This window comes from Notamacropus eugenii, chromosome 7 (genome assembly GCF_028372415.1).
Source record: "Notamacropus eugenii isolate mMacEug1 chromosome 7, mMacEug1.pri_v2, whole genome shotgun sequence".
NCBI classification, from domain to species: Eukaryota; Metazoa; Chordata; class Mammalia; order Diprotodontia; family Macropodidae; genus Notamacropus; species Notamacropus eugenii.
Window position 1 is genome coordinate 54,814,762 of NC_092878.1, and position 24,412 is coordinate 54,839,173.

Below are 24,412 nucleotides of genomic sequence, written 5' to 3' on the forward strand. Positions count from 1 at the left end.
CACAGAGAGTAAGTAGAAAGAACATTGTCTCTGGAGTCAGAGGACCAAGATTTAGCTCTGTTATATACTTCTATTATATGTAGAACATAACTTATGGCATAACGTATTATATAAGTTCTGTTAACTCTGAAGCAAATCATTTAAGCTTTCTGAGCCTTGGTTTCCACATTTAAAATGTGAAAGATTTAGATGATATGGCTTCTGGAATCCCTTTTGGCTCTGGATCTATAATCTTCAAATCCAAAATTTTAGATCCAGAAAGTTACATAAGCAAGAAAGACAGACAATTTTATGGTTGCATGGCACCCTGAGATAATCTTGGATGATCAGAGAAAGTCTGATGTAGGAGGTGTATGAAGGGAAGGTGGGAAGGGAATAAATTACAGGAATGCTGGACTATCTATAAAAAGGTATAAGGATGAAAAATGAAATGTTATCTGTGAAGCATTGCAAGTTGACCATCTTGACTGGAATTTGAATATGAATAATGTGTAATAAGTCTGGGAATATAGGTTGAAGCCCACCCACAGTTAGGGAGTCAGGACATGGATGGAAATATAGCAATGGGAGATCAAGAGAAAGTAGGAAAAGAATGAGGTTTTCTTATGAAAACCCAGAAAATGATTCCCAGGAAGAAGGAGTCATCAATAATGTTAAATGTTGAAGAGATGATTAGGACTGAGAAAAGATCACTGGATTTTGTAAATATAAAATCTTTGGAGAGCACAGTTTCAGCTGAGCAAAGAAATCAGGTCAAATTGCAAGGGTTTGAGGAGTATATGAAAAGAAATGGAGACAATAAGAATAGACATTTTTTTTTTCTAGAAGTTTGTATGGGAGATGGAAGATACAGGATGTTGGTTTGAAGGGATGGTAAGGTCAACTCATGTATTTTTAAGGAAGGATTAGAACTGAGCAGATCTATAAGTAGCAGGGAAGAAGCTGGTAGATTGGAAGGTATTTGAATTTAGAGGGAAGTGGATTGATTGTGGAAGTGATTTTTTCAGAAAGAAAAGCCTAGAAAGGGTAAAATCCAGAGTTGAGGGATTGGCTTTGGTGAGGCGAAAGGTCCCCTATTCATTAGAGACTAGAATAAAATAAGAAAAAGAGGAGAATGTCAAAGCATTTGGAGATGGAAAGTTGGGGAGAAGAGTGAGTTTTGAGTGAATGGCTTCTGTTTTCTCGATTGTTGTGTTTGTCCTTCATTGCCAAAGAAGACCATGCCATCAGAGAAGTGATGACATGACTTGCACTTGATTTTGTTTTGAGTGAGGGAGGGCTGTGCAGGGCACCAGCCTCACTTCTCCTCCAGAACCACCGGAATCCAATGACCAGATATTCATCAGAATGACTGGAGATGACCCAGGATGCAGTGGGAGACCTTGGGCCCTTTAGGCCAAGGTCTATGCAGGCACTCAATGGATTTAATTGCAAGAAATTCTTGGATGAAGCAACTGATTACAGAACTGATCTATTTTGTGTATCTACATTTTACATACACTAATATATTAATACTAGCTAGAAGTAAATAATGCCCACAAGAGAATGTTTAGTATCCTTCAATCCTAAAATTAATACATACATCTTAAATCCCAAGCCACTAAATATATACATAAATCTTAAATCCCAAAGATGAAATGGTAGAACAGAAGCAAAGAATTTTCAGCCATAGTGGGAGAAAGACATGTGACTAATCAGAGCAAAAATAAAACAGTTTTCACGTCTTCTGATGAGTATAATGGTTCCTTATCATCTTTGGTGAACCTCCGCAATGCACTCCTCTTCCTTCAATTCAATAAGCTTTTATTAAGATATTTTCTCAATAAAATATAAGGGAAAGTACTATGCTAAGAGGAAAGGGGAAAGAGTGTTGTGGGAGCTTTGAGGCGAGAAGAGAAAATCTGAAACAACCACTGAGGTGGATGGGAGAAGCTATTAAGGATGTGTAAAGGAATAATATTGATATAGTGAAATCCCAGTTGAGATTAAATTATGTAAAGTTGTAACAGATTCAAACAATGTGGTTTCTTGACTTCCACCAACATCCTTCAGTGGTCCTTGAGTAGGAGTGGACGCGGGTGGTAAGGGTAATCTGAGGTTACAGTTTGCTTAGGTATGAGTGCAATAGATAAGAGGGCAGGGAATTGACAGGAAGGGACAATAGGGATTTGAATTGGTTATCTGTAGAATCAATATTTGGAAAGGAGGAAAGCAAAGCCAGAATGGAGCCTGGGAGAACAGGGAGGGGTAGAGAGGCTAGAGGTTCTCTTGAGGATAAAGAATAGGTTTAGGAGAAATGAGGCTCAGGGGGAGATGGAATGATAGCTAATTATGATGACATCAAGGAATTTTGTAATGGAACATTTTGTAAACTTTAAAGCATTAAAGATAGCAAGTATTATTAGTCAATTTTGAATGAATATGGTACTGTGAAACTCTGAAGGACTATACTATTTGAAGATCTCATCAGAGGGAGAGTGGAAAGGGGGGGAGGAGGAGGAGGAGGAGGAGGAGGAGGAGGAGAGAGAGAGAGAGAGAGAGAGAGAGAGAGAGAGAGAGAGAGAGAGAGAGAGAGAGAGAGAGAGAGAGAGAGAGAGAGAGATTACAGAATCACAGGTTTAGAGTCAGGGACCTTAGAGACCATCTTTTTCAACCCATTATTTCTTATTTTATAGATGAGGAAACTGAAGCTGAGAGGTGTGGTATACTTTATAAACAATGTCTTCCAGATGGCATCTTTTAGGTAGAGAAATTAGTGGAATGATGTATTCCAGTTCACCATGTCTACAAAAATTTCAAGGTCTTCTTACACCTGATCTATAGACATTACTAGGTAATTCAATTCTCAAACCAAACGGTAGAAGCCCAGCAAGAGCAAACTAACACGCTCCTTGGTGATCAGTTGCAAATGTACTTTCAAATTAGTAGTCAAACTCAGATTAGGATTTATGTATCCTGTTTTCAATGTATATCTACTCATTGTTGTTGAGTCATTTTAGTCATGTGTCTGACTCTCTGTGACTCCATTTGAGGTTTTCTTGGCAGAGATACTGGAGTGATTTGCCATTTCCTTCTCTAGTTCAGTTTACAGATGAGTAACTGAGGCAAACAAGGTTAAATGACTTATTCAGGGTCACGTAGCTAGTAAGCATCTGAGGCAGATTTGAACTCAAGTCCTCCTGACTGAGACCAGGGCTCTATCCTCTGTCACCTAGCTTCCTACAATATCTATGTAGTAGCCCAACAATGATTTTGAAAAAAAAAAAATGTTATGGTGAAGTGGTTGTTGTTAAGAAACGTTTTATCCTTGTACAAACCCACTTAGTACACTTGTCTCCCTACTCTATACCTACTAAAAATAGAAACTGGTTTGACCTTTCCATTCTACTCCCACCCTGACCCCCAGCAACTTTGGTTTAGTTTCCTATGCTTCAGTTCAATTCAGCTCCACTCCACAAGCATTTATTAAGCTTCCACTACAAGCAAGTTATGGTTAGGCTAGGGATAGATACAAATGCAAAAATGAAAAACAATCCCTGTCCTGGAAGAACTCATATTCAATTGGATCTTCCACCCATATCAGAATTCATAGATAGCTTGCACTATAAACACATTTGGGGGGTGGGGGTGGTTTCATTCATCTGGTTAGGAAACTCACTCTACCCAACCAGAATGATAGTTGTTCAGAAATTTAAAACCCTAGAAAACTGCGGGTGTGGGGGACCTCCGAGAGGTTATTACTTGTGGAGTGTCATATACTAGTACCAGAGGCAGGAGTTGAACCTGGAGCTTCCTGACTCTGAAGCCTGCTAATCTAAGGTCAAAGACAACAACCTTAGAGGTTTTTAATGGCCCTTCACATCATTACAATAGACCACTGCATGTGAGAATCTACTTCTTCAGTCAGTTTCAGCAAATCCAAGTCCTTTCCTCTATTGCTTCACCATGCAAACAAATGAAACTGATGACTATCCAAATAGTTTTCCTTACCGCATGAGGAAGATGCTAGAGCAACAATGCATATGGAAGTTTTGTATATTATTGCCAAGTCCCCTAGATATTAGCAGTCTTTCCCCCTTGGAATTAGTTTATATTTCTTTGCCTAATTTTTTTTGTTTACTTCTCTACATACATGTTGCAAACTCCTCCCCACATTGGAATATAAGTTCTTTGAAGGCAGGGTCTGTTTCATTTTTGTCTTTTTATACCTATTACTTAGCATAGTGCCTTGCACATAGTAGGCACTTGATAAATATTTGCTGAATTCAAGGGAATAAATGTTCTCACTTATTATCATTACTGAGCTCCACAATTTACTTAGTTTGATTATTGAATAAAGAAGAGTAAATTCTTAAAAAGTTTACTAGTCTCTAAAAATGAAATCTTCCTCCCTTTCTCTTTCCCTCCCTTCCTTCCCTTCTGTGAAAAGTCTCTCTGTCTCTGTCTGTCTGTCTCACACACACACACACACACACACACACACACACATATGCACATACACACAAAGGCATCAAAATATTTTAAAATGGCACTGGAATTAGGCATAGTCTTACTGTTAATGAATTGCCATAACATGTCCACTTTGTTCCTAATTTATAGCCATTGAGAACTGAGTACAAACTATGGAGGTCTCTACTGAGCTGGAAAGGATCCTAGAATGGGCCTTTCATGGGCAGAACAACTTTTGAGTAACACTAACCTAGCTAAATACTGAGAAGCTCACCACTATAGACCTCATGATGTAATAAACTAGTTCTTTAGTCCTAGCAAAGTGCACAATATTTATAGGATGCATTTAAAGAAGAGAATAAAGAGCATTATGCTCAAAGGTGGTAGGGAAGACTGATCACCAGATAATAGATTTTTCCAGACACAAAAATCACAAAGATTAAAATGTGAGGGATAATAATCTTTGTCAGTTGGAGACAACACTGGCACCAGTGAGATTAGGCATCTGAAACACTGAAGAGTAGTTTATTCAGTGACAGAATTTGGCTCCACAAATTTAAATCAGGACAGTCCAGTTTAGGCTTTGTCTAATGTAATTCTTGGTCAGATAGTCACACCCTAATATTTTACATGTATGACTATTTTAACCACTCTCTTCAGATGGCTATTGGATTTTAAAGTGGTTTGACATAAGGCACCCATTCAGATGTTATAGTCCATATGTTTGTGGAAGTTGTTCATTCCAAGAAATGAATTTGGAAAATACATGTAAGGTCATTTAAAACCATTAGGATCTTTGTCTCTGACTTTAGATCAGTAGCAAGTTCATTTTCCAAAAGGAAACTGTCTTTTTCTGATTTTGTATGTCGTGAAAACTGGCTCTTAAACTCTCTCTCTCTCTCTCTCTCTCTCTCTCTCTCTCTCTCTCTCTCTCTCTCTCTCTCTCTCTCTCTCTCTCTCAGTAGATTTCATGGTCACATATGAAGCTAACATTCAGATTTGCTTCTTGGAAAACGTTATTTTGCATAACTTTTAATGTTTTCTACATCCAGGCAAGGCTGATTGCAAATGAAGAAAACTGGCCAGTTTTCCCCTATGGGTCATGGAAGATACACACAAAACAATTTCCACAGTCTTTTTTTTTTTAAGCCGACTAAATGGATGCATTTTTTTTTCTTCTGTATGACATGAGAATGGGATGGCCAAAGAAGGCAAATATGAAAAGTCCTTACTCCTATTTAAACAAACACACACACACACACACAAACACAATATTCGGGTACCTAGACATGTCTCATATATTAATTGGATGAATAATCATAATATGGGTGAGCATATACATCCAAAGCCTAACAGACTCTTTAAATATTGTATTTCTGCATCTAACTTTTCTCGAGTTAGATTTTCGAGATTTAATTATCTCCGATTGCTTCAGTTACCTGATTCTCCATAAGTAAATATTTTCCTCTGTGGGGTCAACTAAGTTTTGTCTCTTCAGGTTTTTTTTCCTCGACTTTCCCTTACTTCAGAAGGATACCGCAAAACATCTGTAGCCTAGTCTGCATTTAAAAAGCTAGTCTGCATTTAAAAGAAACCCTGGAAAGGAGAGTTCGGGGATGGAAGAAGAAATGTTGATAGGTTGATTAAGTGCTCAGAGGTCCGTGGTACTTGAGTTGTTGGTGCCTAAGAGGGTCTTTGAGGTCCATTTCAAATCTGGGGGCCTAGAATCAACCCCCTGGGATCCCCGAGCCCTCAGGGTCCCACTTTCTCTGATCGATCTTAAGTTGGACGAAAATGACCGCATCCTCTGTCGTGACACCGATTTCCTCTATCAGGAGATCGCGAGCGACAGGGATGTAGGGAGCCACAGGGCAATGAAAGAAACCTCAGAAGGAGAGAAAGGCAAAGCTCTGGGGCCAGGGGAGGAGAAAATGAGGGGGGTGGGAAGGCTGGGGGATTTCCTACCGATCTTCCCCTTCTAACGGGAGCGGAAAATGTGATTTGCTGTGCATTCCAGGAGCGGTCCCCTGGGGTGACCTCTCCCCGCTGGCCCAGGTAGAGGGAGGGGGCTTTGGGGAGGGAGGAGAAAAGGAGGCGGGTTCAGTCTGGTAGGGGTCCCCGCTGGGAGCCGGGGAGGGGGGGTGTATGGGGAGAGAAGAAAGGAGGGGGACTCAGTAACGGGAAAAGGGGGAGGAATAGCGGGCCGGGCCGGGCGGCGCCTGGCCAATGATGTGGCGAGGCCCAGGAGCGCGGCGTGCAGCCGGCGGACATTTAAATGGGAGACGCCGAGATGCTGAGGCACTCGGCGCGCCCTCCATGGACTCGGGGGCCAATCCAGCCGCGCAGACACAGTCGCAGCTCCCAAGCTAGCCGGGTGTGCCGCCCCAGGGGGGGTCGGGGGGCGCGGAATCAGCCCCTGGGGCAGTCCCAGCGACTCAGGAAGACTTACAAAACCCCCAGGTCACAAAGAGAAGAGAAAATAAAAGGACGCTTCGGAACAGGTGAGTTTAACCCGACAGATGCCAGTTCCAGGTCCTGCTTGGACGCAGACCCCACAAGGAGAGCTTTCCTCTAGTGAATCTCGAGCCCTTCCATCAGCGCACCCCACAGCCCCCAATCCATGCTGGGATCCTCCTTCCTTGCTCTCCTCGGGCAGAGCTGTCTGCTGACAGCCACGATCCCGAGAAGGACTGTGAGCTCCAGAGAAGGAACTGTCCCGAGCTGCAGGTTCCTTCTCTGCAGTGGAAACCCGTGGAGGTCAAGCCTGTCGAGGAAGCGCCTGTTCCGCTTTCCTACACCTTACTGGTTTTCCACTTTCTCAGACCGTCTCTTGTTCCCCTAAAAGGCGGGAAGACACCCCATCCGTTAGGAAAAGGCGCTGGGAAGCAGCGCCTTATTGGGGAAGACTTGAGACTTGGGGTTCAGTCTGGGTGATCATCCTTTCCGATCTGGGCACAGAAGGGATTGAGTCAGAGGACTCGATAGTGAGGCGGTGGCGGCAGTGATGGTGGGTGAAAGAAAGAGGGGAAGGAGAATGTGAGCTTCTCAGGTGTGCTTGTGCGTGTGTTTTTGTGCGTGCTACAGTGTATGCGTGATGTAGTGTGTGTGTGTGTGTGTGTGTGTGTATGTGTGTGGTATGTGTGTCCGTTGGCGCCAGTCTCCTATCTCTTACTGGTTGAGCAAAGTTGGAGAGCTGGGAGAAGGAAAAACCGAAAGGTCGTGCGAATGTAGTAGGCTCAGTGAGAGAACCTTTCACCTGTGCCTTTGCGCACCAGGTAAAAGGCGACTGGCTCAGGGGAACGTGTGTGCGCTTTTAAACCAAAGTGAGCCAGGAGCCCCTAGAGGTGCACAAAGTTGGAGATTCCAGGATCTCCACTTAGCCCCACACTTAGTGCAGCCCTAGATGACATTTTCTCCCTCTCCCACTGAAATGCTCAGTCTTACTCGTGTACATATTGGAAGGTACTGTTAAAAGTTGTAGATGCGCATCCCAAACCCCGTCTTCCCTGTTCCCTTTCCCCCTAGACTGTCACTCAAAGGGGTAGTCGCCGCTCATGCTCTAGATAAGAAGCGGTGACAGGAAATCTGGGGGGAAAGATTCTGTTTCACCAGAAAACCTGGAGCTCCGGGCACTTTTGCAGTCCCAAATCGTCTCAGGAACTCGTCTTCTGGGCAGGCCCGATCTGGTCAAACCTTTACAAACAACCCCGTAGAAAGTTCAGTTGCCTAGGGGTTAATACAAACCAATGTTGAAACTAATCTCCCCAACCCATCCCCTTGTTTAACTGGAACTTGTGATTTCAAGAGTGGGGATCTTCCAGTCGCGAAAAACCACTCCAATGGTGCAGATCGGCAATTCGTTGGTTTTAGAGAGTCGCCTAATGCGCTGAAAAGTTAGGGGCTTTGCCCAAGGTCACATTGTATGAACTCAGGTATTATCTGACTCCCGAGTCTGACCTCTCTCTTCTGTGCTAGGCTACTTCCTTAATGCATTGATGTTAAGGGAAAATCAAAATGCTATCTGTGTCCTCCTTTCTGCATTATCTAGGAATGGGCTTTCCAGATATAACTCACCTTAACTCATCTAACTCGGTCATGGAGACTTAAAGAAAGCATAGGTACCTTAACTGGATTGGGGGGTGGGGGTGGGGAGAGAGAGAGAGAGAGAGAGAGAGAGAGAGACAGAGACAGAGACAGAGACAGAGAGAGAGAGAAAGAGACAGAGAGAGACAGAGACAAAGACAGAGAGAGAGACAGAGACAGAGAAACAGAGAGACAGACAGAGACAGAGACAGAGACAGAGACAGAGAGACAGAGAGAGAGAGAGAGAGTGTGAAGGCACCAAAATCACTTTTCCTTAGGGAAGTTTACCTCTTGGTTGCAGAATCAGAAACGAATTGCTTCCCTGCTGGGGTTTCTTGTGTCCTTCCTTTGTTCCCACTTCAAGCTCTCCACTAGCGGAATCTGTAAGCCTTTTAATGACAACAACACTTACAACAAAACCCAGAAGTGTTTCATTGTTAAGACTTTGGTAGGTCTTTCACTGCAGAGGCCAGAATCGGTTATGAAATCTTCCGATTGAAGCAGTAAATCTAGGTGATGTTTATGAATGGTTGTTTATTTCCCCCAAAGTGAGGCTGCCACGAAAGCAGTTGATTAAATCAATCCATTGTGTTATTTTATGTTTAAATTGCCCTATAGGCCCTGGAGGAGTGTTTCTTTCTGTCTATCCACATAAGTAAAACAACTAGAATGAAAAAGATTAAGAAAACTCTTCAAGAGTGAGATGAATTCCAAGGATTTATCTGAAAAACTTTCCAATGTACCCAAGTAGGAGCATGATTCAAATTCAGTCCCTATCTAGCATGCAATCTAAAGTCTAAAGCAATGCAGCTGAATTAACTAATCTTCCTTGGCAAACTACTGTTTCATTTTGAGCATGAAATTTTATTTAAGGCTTCTTCACAACTGTGACCACTTTAAAAAAGAAAAACCTTAAGGTTACAATGGAGCTTAGCATTTTCATTTTACATTTTATGGGTTTGATAATGTTCATTGTTTTTTTAAATCCCATAGCTTTTTTGAGAGAGAAACTATTAACTTGCAGGATCCAGTCTAGAGAAATCTAAAATTCATAGAAAGGCAAACTCTGTTAAATGAAAGTTTGGGGTGTTGTGTGTGTGTGTGTGTGTGTTGTATGTGTGTTTGTGCATGTGTGTTGGTGCATGTGTGTTGAATAATAGGATCTCTGCAGGCCCTTACTATAGTGGCCACACTGGAGAACACTAGAAACACGATTCATTTCCTTATCTTTGTGCAGTTTCTAACTAGGACTCAGGAGTATGAGACTTTCAGGCTCTTAGCTCCGATCTGATTATGTGTTAGGATCGCAGTCCTGGTCTTCTGCCTCTGTCTTCCAAATTGAAGCTCTCTGTTGGAACACTGTGTTAAATAAATATATGGAGAAATGGTGACATATCTCCAGACTTTCTAACACTCCAGAATCAAAAACAATTTATCTAGAAAAATTATCTTAACACCAAAGATAGAAATTAAATGTGTTGCAAGGGCATTTCCCTTTCTGTCTGCTTAAAGATTTTGTTTTATGTACTAAATATTTCAGACAGCATACTACTATACTACTACTATGTACTATATATAAAGGATATTTTATATACTAGCAGAGATACAACTGTTCTGTCTGAGAGGTAATGTTGGGAAGTAGCATTGTCTACAATGAATCTTATGAAGGAATCATATCTCAGAAATGACTAATCCAGAACACTACGTTGGAAAAAAAAATCATTTCTTTTTAGAGTTTGTGAGTGTATGTGGGGGGTGAGGTGGGTGAGAGGTGAACTTCTGTGCTGGATGACAGGAATGAATCATGAAGGCAGGTATCACCTTTGTTGCTTACAAAATAAAAATGATTTTGTACAATACTCAGTCCTAGAAAAGCAAATTCATAATAGATCTCATTTTTTATTCATCAAAAACAAAGGTAATGAAAAATAAGTCTAATTCATTGAGAGTAGCCTGGTATGGTGGAAAGAGCACTGGTTCTAGACTCAGAGAATCTGGGTTCAAATTCTCACTGTCACTTCTTACTTGTATGATCTTGGACAAGTCACCTAATTCCTTTGTGCCTCAGTTTTCTCAGTTGTAAAAAGAGGGTTAGATTAGATGACCTTCCAGGCCCCTTCTAGCTCTAAATAAATGATTCTAAGTACAGGTTTACATTTCCAAACAATCAGTTTTAAGGGGGAAAAATTCTTCATGCCCATAATGAAAATAAAATCTCGCCCTTATATACGCTACAAATTCAGTCATTCATGGTGTCAGATCATGTAGCACAGAGTAAATCTATACTAATACAAAAAAAAAAAACCCCTGTATGTAGCATGAATTTGCCTTGACATCATCATTTTAATGGAGTTTTATTGTTTATCACAAAATAATTTTTCTTGACCTATTTTAATATATATAGTCCTTTAAGTTCTTACCTCCTAAATTTTTGTGTCTTCTGATTCCAAGTGTCATCTGGCCTTGTATTGTATGTGATTTGTCCTTTATTATTGAAGAGGACCTTGACATCAGGAACATGATGCCATGACTTGCAAAGTGAATTGTATGAGTCTGGTCATCTGTTCTATGCAATAGAGAGAGACAAGTCCAACTTAACTAATGGTCTTCAATTTCAGGATTTGTTGGTTTGGGCATTTGTAACGTACAGAGGATAGATGAGTCTCTGCTTCTTCATAGGCATTTTAAAAAACATGTAAAGTCTACTTTTTTTGTTTGATGAGTTTGTCAGAAAATTCTAGACTATTTTATTTTATAATTATCATTGCTAAATCATGATACTGAGGTTTGATTAAGTCATCTTAGCTCTAAAACTAGGATACACCCAACTCTTCTCCACTTTTATCTTCTGCATTTCCTAGACTATAAGCCTAAGGAGAAAATGGTCACAGCATCCAAAAAGTGTGGAGTATAGGTGATCACCTCTAGCATCTTTTTAGGGAGATAGTCACATTAAAACGTGTCTTTTCTAGGTATCTCTCCAAAACTTTATTCACTGAGAATTCCCAAAAAGTCCAGGCACAAGCCTCTGACCTCCTTACAGCTTTTCTCTACTGTATTTATTATGTCAAACCCTTAAAACCTAGATAGCTAGTGGAAAGAGGAGTGCACTTGGAGTCAGGAAGACCTGAGTTTTAATCCTATTTACACTGTGTGTAAGTCACTTATCCTCTCTCCACCTGTTTCCTTATCTATATAATGGGGATAATGATAGCATATGCCTCCCAGAGTTATGAGGATCAAAAGAGATAAGATTTGTGAAGTACTTTGCAAACCTTAAAATGCTATATAAATGCTGGATGCTATTATTAGAAATAGGTGTGGCACAGTCAGCCAAATTATGAAATGCTGAGAAAGCAAAATAAAAAGGAAATAGTCTCAAATTCAGTAAGATAACAGGTTCTGTCTTATGTAGAGTAAAAAAACATGAGAAATAGATTGTGCAAACTAGTTCCTTTTTTTTTGTTCTTTAAGATCCAGAAGACTCTGCTCCTCAAAGGCCTTTCCAGTGGTACCCACCACAATGACCTGCAAATCAGCGTTTGTTACATACACTGAGTGTCATGCAAGTAAATGATGAAGGAAAACTTAAGGAAAGGGTCAGGTAGAAAAGACATACTTTTAGTCAGGTTTTAAAGAGATAAGAAGGAAGGAAAAACTATGAGAAAAGATAAAAAAGATGATTAGTCCAAGAGATAGAAGCTACAGGGATTGCTTTTCACAAAAATCTGACCTGCTTACACGGCAGAATATTCAGTGAAAATTGACATAGACGTCTATTGTGTTGGCAAAACCTGTTTACTGTGTGCTGGTAAATGTTTAACTACCAGTCTTCTAAGGAAAAAGAAGTGTGCATGACACTTTAAAGTTTAATTTGCATCATTAATATTTATGGACATTGTTAACATTATTAACATTATTAATATTTTCTCCATCACTTTCTTATGTCTAGACAGAACATGAAATCAAGTCCTGATTTGTAGTATTTGCTGATTTCTGAGTTGTAAGGGCTCGCACTGATCATTTAACAATTGTTTGTCAAAGTATCAGCTGGCTCTAATATGCTTCTGCTTCAATTGACGTAAAAGTGAGTCTGAAGGATCACAGAATCCAACCCAAAGAGCTAGACATGACCTTAAACACTTTGTCATCTTACAGATGAAGAAATCAAGACCTAAAGAAGTTAAATGACTTGTGTAAATGACAGAGATACGAACTTCTATTGCTTATCATTGTTAATTCTATTTAACTTTACTACTAGATGATCTAGCTTGGTTATATAAGTGGATAGTATAGTGAATGGAAACACTGAGAACACATACACTCCTCATAAACAATGGGAGATCCACTGGTGAACATAGTGGCCATTCATACAAAACCTCTTCTGGGACATCGTTGTCATCAATAGTTATTGACCGCCTACAGTGGACAAGACACTGTTCCAGTTCTTTAGGATACTAAGATGAATCGACAGCATTTATTCAGGCATTTACTATGAGTGTTACATGCTCAAGATGCAAAGATGAAAAATGACACAGTTCCTCATGGATCATAAAATTTATCTGGAATTCTATCCAAGTATAATGGGCCATTTCACAGGTGTGGAATTCAATGAAAAAGTGGGCAGTTAATTGGAAGAGAGGCAAAATCCATTCTCTTCAACAATTAGAAAAGCTCATGACCCCAGTCAGGAGTTCTTAACCTGGGGTCCATGAAGTTGCTTTCTTTTCTTTTAAATATTTTGTTAACTTTATTTCAATATGGTTTGTTTCCTTCATAATCATATGTATTTCATTTTGTGCATTTAAAAACATTATATTGAGAAAGGGGACCAGGATTCTACCAGATCACTACCCAAGTCCTTGAAACAGAAAGGTTAAGAATGCCTGCCCTAAGTAGATTTTGAACTTATTTGCTTAAATAATCCACAGTTAACCTGTATAAGAACTGTTATTTAATAGATTCAGAAATATTTTAGCAATTTAAATACCTTCTATTTTATTTATTTTGAAAGTGGAATTTTTTTTAAATCATACCTGAAGTTATATGCTATCTTCCTCAGGCACATATTTATTATTTGGGACAAAATAGAGTGACTTGAGCCTCAGTGAGAAGAGAGAATGCATTAGAGTGGGCTGTTTATGTGTAATTCTTAAAGACTTACCTATTTTCAACTAGAAAGGCACAACATTGCTAGTTTCCTTTCTTTCCTTCACAAAAACATGGGCACTCACATATACACAAGGATTCTACTGGCAATTTTATCTCAGCCATATGTTTCTGGATTGGCAGTTTGATCAGGCAGCTTCCTCAGTCTAACTCCACTGCCTTCCTCTGCTTTACCAGACTTCTGGTCAAGTCCTCTACAGTCTAGGCTCAAGGTAAAGTCTCAGGGGGGCAACAGTATGACAGGGTCTTAGATGGCCAGGGTAATTAAACTCCTCACCCAGCCATCTCTAACTTTCTTTCCTCTCCTTGAATTGTGCTTTTCCCCCCCTCCTCTCGTTTCCCTCCTCAACTGGAAGAAAATATGCAACAACATTTTTTCACACAGATTCCCTATTATGTACTCCCCAGAGGAAAAATGCTTAAAGCATAGAGAGACCTCATCACAATACTTTCTGTTCTATTTACCCACAGACAATATCAGTCCTCTCATGAACCATGTACAGTATCTGATTGGGGATCACAACCTATCTCAAGTAGTCTCCCTAAATACCTACTGGACTTAACAGATAGTGAGATCTAAAGCAAATAATATTTCTTATTTTTTATGTCTCCGCATTCCTCTACAGAAATCATAGTGTGATGCTGCATCATGGTATGGAGGTAACACTGGGTTCTTGAAGACTATGTCAGGTAGCATAAGCATTGGCATATTCAAACAACCAGGAAAAACTTTGAGTATGATTTGGATAACAGATTGTGTCTGTTATCCAAATCATACTCAAAGTTGTTCTTGAAGACTATGTCAGGTAGCATAAGCATTGGCATATTCAAACAACCAGGAAAAACTTTGAGTATGATTTGGATAACAGATTGTGTCTGCTCCATGAGGAACAGCAAAGTATGAGGAGACATTACCAGAAGTTTGGCCATAAAGTGATGAATTCTTTGGCCATGGTGACCCAGGCACCAAAGAGGTAAAAATGCAAAATAGTCCTGACTAATATGTGGCCCCCTTCCATTTCTGTGATGATGGTGATGGGAGCATGAGAAAGGGATCAAGTGGGTTAAGCATCACGTAGTTTTCAGATCTACAAGTCTATGTTCCAGCCACTGATTCCAAAGAGGCCAAAACTGCTCAGTTCTCTGAAGACCTACAACATCTTCTAAAAACAACAACCAAAAAAGATGTCACCTACATCACAGGGGATTGGAATGCTTAAGCACAAAATCAAAAGATAACTGGAATAACAGGTAAGTTTGGTCTTGGAGTACAAATGAAGTGGGACGGAGACTAACAGAGTTTTGTCAAGATAACTCACTGGTCAGAGCAAACACTTTTTTACAACAATCCAAAAGGTGATTCTACACATGGACAACACAGATGGTCAATATTGAAATCCGACTGATTATATACTTTGCAGCTAAAGGTGGAGAAACTCTATAGTCAATTAAAACATGACTTAGAGCTCACTGTGACTTAGATCGTGAGATTCTTGTTGCAAAATTTAAACTTAAATTGAAGAAAGTAGGGTAAACCATCAGACCCCATAGGTATGACCTAAGCAATATATTTTAAGAATACGAAGTAGAGGTGATGAATAGATTTAAGGGATTAGAGCTGGTAGAAAGAGTGCCTAAAGAACTATGGACAGAGGATCACAATATTGTACAGGGGCAGGGACAAAAATATCCCAGAGAAAAAGAAAAGCAAGAAAGCAAAATATCTGTCTAATAAGGCTTTACAAATAGCTGAGGAAAGATGGAAAGTGAAAGGTAAAAGAGAAAAGGAAAGATATGTCCAACTGAATGCAGAATTCCAGAGAATACCAAGGACAGATAAGGTTTTCTTAAATGAACAATGCAAAGAAATAGAAGAAAACAATAAAATGGAAAAGACAAGAGATGTCTTCAAGAAAAGTAGATATATCAAGGGAATGTTTCATGCAAAAATGGATATGGTAAAAAAATAAAAATGGTAGGGACTTATGAGAAGTAGAAGAGATAAAAAAAGAGGTGGCAAGAATATACAGAAGGAGTATTCAAGAAAGATCTTTAACCTCAGTGATAATGGTATGGTTACTGATCTAGAGCCAGACATCTTGGAGAAGGAGAAGAATTGCTAACAGGAATACTAGTAAGGGTGATGGAATTTCAGTTGAATTATTTAAAATTCTAAGAGATGATGCTGTTAAAGTGTTCCATTCAGTATGTTGGCAAATTTGAAAAACTCAACAGTAGCCACAGGATTGGAAAAGATCAGTTTTCACCCTAGCCCTAAAAAATGACAAGGTGAAAGAATGTTTGAATTACCAAACAATTTTGTTCATTTCCCTTCCAGACTGGGATCTGGGGTTTGTTTGGGTTTTTTTTTTTTTTTTTTGACGAGGTAAAGAGCCCATTCTCTGCCTCATTTCTTTATCAGTGAACAGGCATTGCCTCAGTCAAACTGAGACCTGTTAAAGACCTTAGCTTAGAAAGGCCAAAGTCTCTACTGCATCTAGGGCCATCTCTAGTCATCCTGATCTATAGATGGCTCTGGAGAAGAAAGTGAGGCTGGTGACTTGGCACAGCCCTCCCTCCCTATATCCAATTCACTTGCCTGTGGTAGCATCATTTTCCTGGAGTCATGATCCTCTTCAAGAACCAAGGAGAAACAATAGCAAGCAATAGTGTCAGTATAAATGCAAGTCAGTTGTTTCAATATATTGACTCATTAGACAAGATCACACATTTAGAGAACCAACAGATTAATGTTTGTAACGCTGATCTGAAAACTTTGTTGTTCTTGTCTGACTCCTCACTGCTGTCTACGTTCACTCTGAGACCATCAGGATCCAAACAATGACCAAGTAGGGAGTGGCCTGGGACCTATCATTCTCTAGTCAATGAGGGCCAGAGTGATTGGGCGTTGTCAGGTGCTTAAGGGAAAAAAAAAGTTTCAGGGATCAAAATTTGTCATTGTTTGTCCCTCATTCTCCAAGAGGACCATGACATCAGGGAGGTGATTCCATTCTTGCTATAAAGGAAGCTACAAGGCATGAAGAAATTGCTGTTAAGTGAAGGATGGTTCACAAGTTTCATTTGTTTTTCCAGAGAACTGAGTAGAGGAGTAAGTTGTCAGTTTGGATGGAATCCTAATAAAGCTGCCCCCACCCCCAATATTCTAACTTCCTTACAGTCCCATTACCCCTACTTCACCACTCCCCCATCCCTAACTCAATATCCGAACTTCTTTATATATGCCTCACTGCTCACTAGAACAGGTGTGTCCATGAACTCCTATGTCTCACAGAACAGCAGCAGTGTCCCTGAGATGAGATCCCAGTCACTGTCTCTAGCCAGTCACTGGTTCCAGACCCATTCCTCATACTTCCCACAGAAACAGCAGGTGTATTCATGCACTCAACCACAACCACATCCATCTAGTCTCAGACAGGACCATCCTTGGCCAATCAGAAAGCAGCACCACCAGGATGCCCATGCAGGATGTGGACCCCAAAACAACAGAAGGAACTTTCTCTAAGTAAGCACCTGCTCGGTAACAGCAAAATCTATCCTTTCGGTGAACCTATGACATAGAGAGGCCCATTATGTCATTATCATACATTCATACCCTGCCATGGATTTTTCTGTATGCATTGTAGGTATTTGCATACACAATTCGACCGTGGCTGGGACTCCTCCCCTATAACCTAATCCTTAACAAACTCCTCCTGTCTTCTTAATATTCATAATTTGTTACGTAATCGCATCTTTACCCTATAAAAATCCATCTTGCTTTCTCTGAAGTTGCTGGGCCCTCTTGGGCTTCCTAGGAAGCATCAATCTCAAGAAATGTCTATGCTTGGATTAGAGATGGTCTGACTGAATTCTTTGAGATAGTTCGACCACAACATTATCATGAAACCACAACAGTTCTATACTAAAGAGATCTTTCTCAAACCTGTCCTCCAATATGTTAGTTATTCTTTCTAACTTTGTCATCTGAAAATTTGATAAGTATGCCATTTGTTACTTTATCAGACGTTAATAAAAAACAAAGTGAAACAGCACAAGGCAGTGTTATAACCAAGGTGTGGAAAATCAAGTTTGGCCCAGGGCACTGAAATTGAAAAACAGCGACATCACTTGTACTCTTTTGACAGCATGTAAACAGCTGAACCTAGCACCTGGATAACAATAATAATTATTTTAAAAAGGAAACTGCCAGATGGTACAACTGCTCCCCTCAGGGTTGTAATACAGGCAAATTCCTCTCAGATTTGGACCAATCCTTCTTCCTAAGTGACTGGAAGACTAGTGACACTCTACAAAGCACAAGGAAAGTTAGGAAGAGGATTCAGTTTGGAGGTAAAGATAATGAGTTCGGTTTTGGACATGCTGAGTTTATGATATCTATGGGATGTCCAGTTTGAGATGTCCAATAATAGGCAGCTGGAGATGTAAGACTGGAGGTCAGAAGAGAGGTTAATGTGGGATAAAGTAGATTTTTCTTAATCACCAGCATAGAAATAATCATTGTATCCATGGAAACTAACAAAATCACCAAGTAAAAGAAGAGGAAGAGGGCCCAGGACAGATAGCTATGGCACATCTGTGGTAAGTGGGTATGATTTGGATGAAGCTCCAGCAAAGAAGAGCAAAAGGGGTGGTCAATTAGGAAGGAGGAGTACCAGAAGAAAGTATCCCAGAAAAGGAGAAGAAGGTAAACACAGGCTCAAAGTTTACAGAGAGGTCAAGAAGCATGAAGCCTGAGAAAAGACCCATGTTTCTCTCTAATAGCCTGTAAGTTGCCTGAGGGAAGGGACTCATATAATGTAGTGGGGGCAGTTCATAGGTATTTGATAAATTCTTTGTTGAATGAATGAACCAAGATACTCAATAGCTTCTTAAAAGATTGTCTTAGCAGTCCACACAGACATGGATGAAGCATGTATATTGCACAGATCAAGATCATGATACTTAACTGGAGAGATGGCACATGGAATTAATCCATCTTTTTTTTTTTTTTTTGTGATAGACACTGGACATAAACAATTGCCTAAACCCAGAATTGGATAGGAGGAAGAAATCAAACTGGATTCTATTTGGGAAATTGCAAAGCACTTTTACTGATTCTAAACTGTTTTCTCTCCCTTTGCAATTTAGAAAAATGGTCCCCTCAAAAAAGTCATGAACAGGGATTTTACAACTGAGATAATCAGGAAACTGGGACAGGATGCTTCCTCATAAGTTTTTTTCTTTATAAAGCAGAGGTTCTTAACTTTTTGTGTGTGGCAATCTAGTGAAGCCTATGGACCCCTTCTCAGAATAATGTTTTTAAATGCATAAAATAAAATACATAGGGATTGCAAATAAAACCCATTATTTTGAAATACAAATTTCAAAATAGTAAAAACAGACAAAACTTCAGACTCCAGCTTAAGAATGCCTACTTTAGAGAACTCTTTTTCCTCACTTCCCAATTTACAATCAATCAACATTTACTAAGCACCTATAATATGTCAGGCACTATGCTAAGCATTGGGGATGCAAAAAGGCAAACGACAGCTTCTACCCTCAAGAATCTTCTAAGGAGACATGTAAACAAATATATACAAAGAAGCCATATATGGGACAAATAAGAAATAATTACCAGAAAGAAGGTACTAGAATTGAGGCTGAGAAAACCTCCTTATAAAAGATGGAATATGAGCTGAATGAGGGGAGTGGAAAGAGGATAACACTGTATACAGTTATAGCTACATTGTGTGAAGGCTAATTTTGATAGACTTGGCTCTTGCAAGGCAAGGTTCTAGGACAACTCCATAAGGCTCATGATGGAAAATATTATCCACATCCAGAGAAAGAATTGTGGCATTTGAATGCAGATGGAAGCAGACTATTTGCTGTCTCTCTTTTGTTTTGTTTCTTCTTTCTCATGGTTCATTCCGTTGGTTATAATTCTTCTTTACAATATAACTAAAATGAAAATATGTCTAATATGAATGTATATGGACAGCCTATATCAGATTGCATGCCATCTTGGGGAGCGTATGGAGGGGGAGAAAATTTAAAACTCAAAAGCTTGTGGGACTGAATGTTGTAAACGAAAAATAAATATATTTTAAAAATAGGAAAAAAAAGATGGAATTTTCGTTGAGAAGTCCGAGAAGTCAGTAGGTGAAGCGGAGGAAGGATAGCATTCCAAGGACGGGAGACAGCCAGAGAAAATGCCTTAATTTACCTGTGGTTTTAGAAATCACAACAATGAGTAACAATAATGATTAATAAAGTGCTGCTTCCCACCCTTTGTTGCTTTTAAGAACTCCAGTTGATCTCCCCCAGGGACCACCCAACCTCATTTGGCTTCCATCCTACCTCCTCTTAGGAGACTGATGATATCTCCTTTACAGAGTATAGGTGGGCAAGCTGAATTCGAACTCTATTAATGCTAGAAGAGACCTTAAAAAGCTCATAGAATCAACTGGTTCTACTGTTTCATTTTAAAGATGGAATCTGAGGCCCAAAGAGGTTAAGTGTTTGTCCGTGGCCATACAAGTAGTAATAGAGATGCACTTTGAACTCCCACATAGACTTCAAATCAGGTGGTTTTCCTACAATATTAGACCAGATATTAATCAACACCGCCAACTCTTGGGGCAGGCAGAGTTAGAGTTGGGCTACCTCCATAAGCTAACAGGAGCCTAAGTAAATTCTGCCTAGTGGTGCTTAGAGAAATGGTGTGTTTAGCAGAGACCTCCCATACTGCCAGCATATCTTCCCGTAGAGCTGCAAAAAGATAAGTAGCTCTTAGGCTAGTTTAAGAGGTTTGAGTACATAATCCCCAGTTTCTTTGGGTGCCTCCACTCGAGCAGACCTCTCTCAGAGATAAGATAAGTCGTATCTCTCTGGTCACAAATTTTTAAATCCCCAATTTCTTCCAGCTCCTTTCCTTCCCCAAAGTGCTTTGCACAAGACTGATCCCTGGAGAAAAGTCTAATGGGCACTGCCTTTATGTTTCCTTCCAGGCTTCGTTTGGGATATTAAAATCTCTCCTTTGAAAAGGGCTTTAGAGGCTTTTAGATTGCTTACTAGCTCTGGGCAAGTCACTTAACCTCATGGACCTCAGTTTCCAGCTCTGTCAAATGAGTAAGAAGGAAATGGCAAATCCCTCCAGTATCTTTGCCAAAACCCCCAGAGAGGGGTCATGAAGGGTTGGACACGCCTGACAACCTGTCCTGAGAGCGCTGCAAGGCGGGACTTTGGACCAGCACGCTGCGTGGGGCTGCAGGATTGTGGGGAGCAGCATCCCTGCGGATCACCTCTGGGTATTTGTGATAAGCCTCTAGTGGCCCCCAAGTCTGTCTCCCCACACCTTCTAATACAAGCCTAAGCTTGGAGCCTTCCCTTGTCTTTGGAGACCACACCGAACCCCGCTTTACAGGGGAGAAGCTGGGGCTCAAAGGGGTTGCATGGCACGCGCATGATCAGGCACCCCCTCATGGCACCTCCAGCCTCCCCCCTGCCCCCCCCCCGACCATGGAGGGGCCTTAAGGGCGGTGTAGCGCTCAAGGCTGCAGGAGCCCGGTCCAAACCTCGGCGTCCTGCCCGGGACGGGAGCACGTGGGTGGAGTCCCCGCCCTGCGCCTAGCCCTTAATTAATGGTCTGAGTTGCACGGCCCTGACCCTGGTCCACCAGGGATCTCCGCCCTTACAGGGAGCTCACGCGCAGTACCTGTCGGACTAGCCGTAGGACCGGGCTCTACCTTTCTCCCCCCACCCCTCCCCCCTTTCGGTTCTGCTGACGGCGTTACCGCCGAATCAGGCTATTGTTAGGCCCCCGCGGAGGGGTTCTGATTGTGAATGGCGCGGCCCAATCAGAGAGCGGGTCGAACGTTGGCGCTGCCGTTTGAGCCGCTGCGTTCGGCCCGAAGCTGAGTTCTCGGCTGGGGTGCGGAGGCGGAGCGGGAGCTGAGTGCTTGGCTAGGCGGCGGAGGCGGAGTGGGAGGCGGGAGACCGCGGCTTTGGGATTTGGATTGTGGGGGCGACCGGTCTGCCGGAGTGGGCAGCCCGGGATGGGGTAACAGCCCGGCTGACGGAGGGCGGTGCCTGAGCGTGCGAGACCGGTCCGGAGGGGAGCTCGAGGAGTCCGCGGCGGAGCCAGGGCCCAGGGCCCGCCGGGCCTCCGGCGTCTGGGGCGACGTTAGCCTAGGGCCTGACCGGCGACGAGCGGGGGGCCGCAAGAGCCCGCAGACCCGAGGGACCGGAAATAGAGACTGGGAGTCTAGGGGAAAGGTCTTCTGGGGTGAAGGCCTGGGACTGGTTGGTGGGCAGTGACCGGGAGGAGCGTGGACGAGTCTGTGGGGAGTGACTGGAGAGGAGCGTGGACAAGTCGGTGGGGAGTGACTGGAGAGGAGCGTGGACAAGTCGGTGGGGAGTGACTGGAGAGGAGCGTGGACAAGTCGGTGGGGAGTGACTGGAGAGGAGCGTGGACAAGTCTGTGGGGAGTGACTGGAGAGGAGCGTGGACAAGTCGGTGGGGAGTGACTGGAGAGGAGCGTGGACAAGTCGGTGGGGAGTGACTGGAGAGGAGCGTGGACAAGTCGGTGGGGAGTGACTGGAGAGGAGCGTGGACAAGTTGGTGGGGAGTGACTGGGGAGGAGCGTGGACGAGTGACCGGGAAGGAGCGTGGACGAGTCGGTGGGGAGTGACTGGAGAGGAGCGTGGACAAGTTGGTGGGGAGTGACTGGGGAGGAGCGTGGACGAGTGACCGGGAAGGAGCGTGGACGAGTCGGTGGGGAGTGACCGGAGAGGAGCGTGGAAGGGTCCGTGGGGAGTGACTTAGAGAAGGGTCAGTGGCGGGGGAAGGAGCGGGGTGTGGACAAACAGACCTGAGGGCTTGGAATTGAGGGTAGGAGACACGGAAGTGGCAGGAGCAGGCCCGAGCCCCAGCGGGGCTCGTGGAAGTGGACGAGAGGGAGTTGAAGCGAAGGTGGTGACACCGAGGGTTTGTAGCAAGTGGAAGAGGTGGTGGCTAGAGAAGGTCAATGGGTGGAAAGGGATCAGGACGAGGAGGAGGGGAGTGGCGGAGAGGTGCGAGACACCCGCAGAAATGAGGCACCGGAGGCTGGTGAGGCTGACCCTGCTGCAGCATCTCGAGGCCGCCTATGGCTTAAAGATCCAGAGCGCTCGCGGCCGGCAGGAGTCTCGGGCGATAACTTTTAGGGTAAGACCAGGGGGAAGAGGGCTGAGGGAGGACATCCGAAGGCTAGTAAGAGTCACTGTGAACCAAACTGGTGAAAGTGGAGCATTAATTTTGTCCAGAAAAGAGGACAGGATGATAGCTAACGTATCTCTAGAGCTACCTATGTGCCAGGGGAAAGAAACTGAGAGGTTAAGTGGTTAAGCGGTCAAGTGACTTGTCTGGGATCACACAGATCTTCTGACTCCAGACCTCGCTCTTTGTTCACACACCCATTTAGCTGCATGTTTAAAACTAGAAAGAAACTTAGAAACTATCTCCTCTAACTCACGGTTTTACAGAGGAGGAAACAGGCCCAGAGAGAGCTTCAGTAATTTGCCCAGAATCACGCAACTATTCTACAAAATAGATTCTGAACCTAGGTTTTTCTGACTGTTTGCTAGTCCATGCCGCTTCTCGATTTTACACATGATAAGCCATATGGTGAAGATGTCAAGATTTACTGTTGGTTATAACTAATGTTTCTATAGTACCTTAAGGTTTCAGATTACTCCATGTACTTGATTTTATCTGAACCTTACAACAACCCCTTGAAGTGTGTGTGTATCTTTCTCTGTATATATACATGTGTGCGTGTGTGTATACACACACACTACATGTTATTATTATTCCTGTTTTTCAATCTGAAGTTCATAGAGGTTAAGTGAGTATTTGTGATTATTTTCTGAGGCTTTTGTGGGCTATCAGGAAGGGTGGTTCATTTAAAAAGAATGGTGTTTTCTGAATGGTTCAGTGGAAATGGTTAAGTACTGAAGAGGAGTTCTGGTTAAATACTAGTGTGTGTGTGTGTGTGTGTGTGTATGTGTGTACTTAGATTAATTAATACAGCTTCTTTTATGTGGTCCTGTTGTGTATATTTGTTACAGCTGGTTTTTGAGTGCATAATAGTTAATTGAATCTGATTATGCCCAAACCTAATTTTTGCTATTGTCAGCTTTATGTCATAAAACATTTTTTAACTAGGTAGTTAAATTGACACTTTTTTGTTTCTACTGATTATTTACCAATATGATAGTCTCTTCAGTTGTTTCAGTCTCTACCCAAGATTTTATACCTATGAGATAGTAATTTCAAAGATTTCAAGAAATTGAAGGAAAAGATTTAGAAATGTGATGTGAGCCATGTAATATTTTTGAGATAGCATTATGTTCTACAAATGCATAAAGAAGACTAAAATGATTGACAGATGGAGAAGGTCTTTGCAAGACATAGCCCTTGATTTTTTTTCCACTCATAAAATCAAGGAATTCATTTCATAATTTAAAAAAATCGTGTATCAAGCATCTATATACTATGTTTTAGGTGCTGAACAATACTTAAGATCTTGTCGGTAGAGTAGAAACTGACTAGTGGACACATTGTATTGGACAAACAGCCATGCAGAATATTACTCAAATATGAGAATGAACAGTCATATTATATTATATAAAGTAAGTATGAATGTCTTTAAGAGATAAGTGTAAATCAG

The 24,412-nt window shown here is 41.8% G+C and overlaps 1 protein-coding gene across 14 annotated transcripts in view; it reads left to right on the forward strand.

Annotated features, from left to right (window-relative positions):
* The first annotated feature begins 6,724 nt into the window (after positions 1-6,724).
* The window catches only part of LOC140514418 (TP53-binding protein 1-like), a 130,669-nt gene continuing 112,981 nt past the window's right edge, over positions 6,725-24,412 (forward strand). For 11 of the 14 annotated variants that reach the window (XR_011970594.1, XR_011970595.1, XR_011970596.1 and 8 more), the window contains exon 1: positions 6,725-6,950. Coding sequence is in view for 9 of the 14 variants with exons in the window: in XM_072624740.1 (XP_072480841.1) it covers positions 6,725-6,950 (226 nt within the window). In the remaining 5 variants the exon portion in view is untranslated. Of the gene's footprint in view, positions 6,951-22,516; positions 22,909-24,412 lie in introns of those variants that run through there. The other 3 variants (XM_072624747.1, XM_072624742.1, XM_072624746.1) reach the window with 3 other exon arrangements.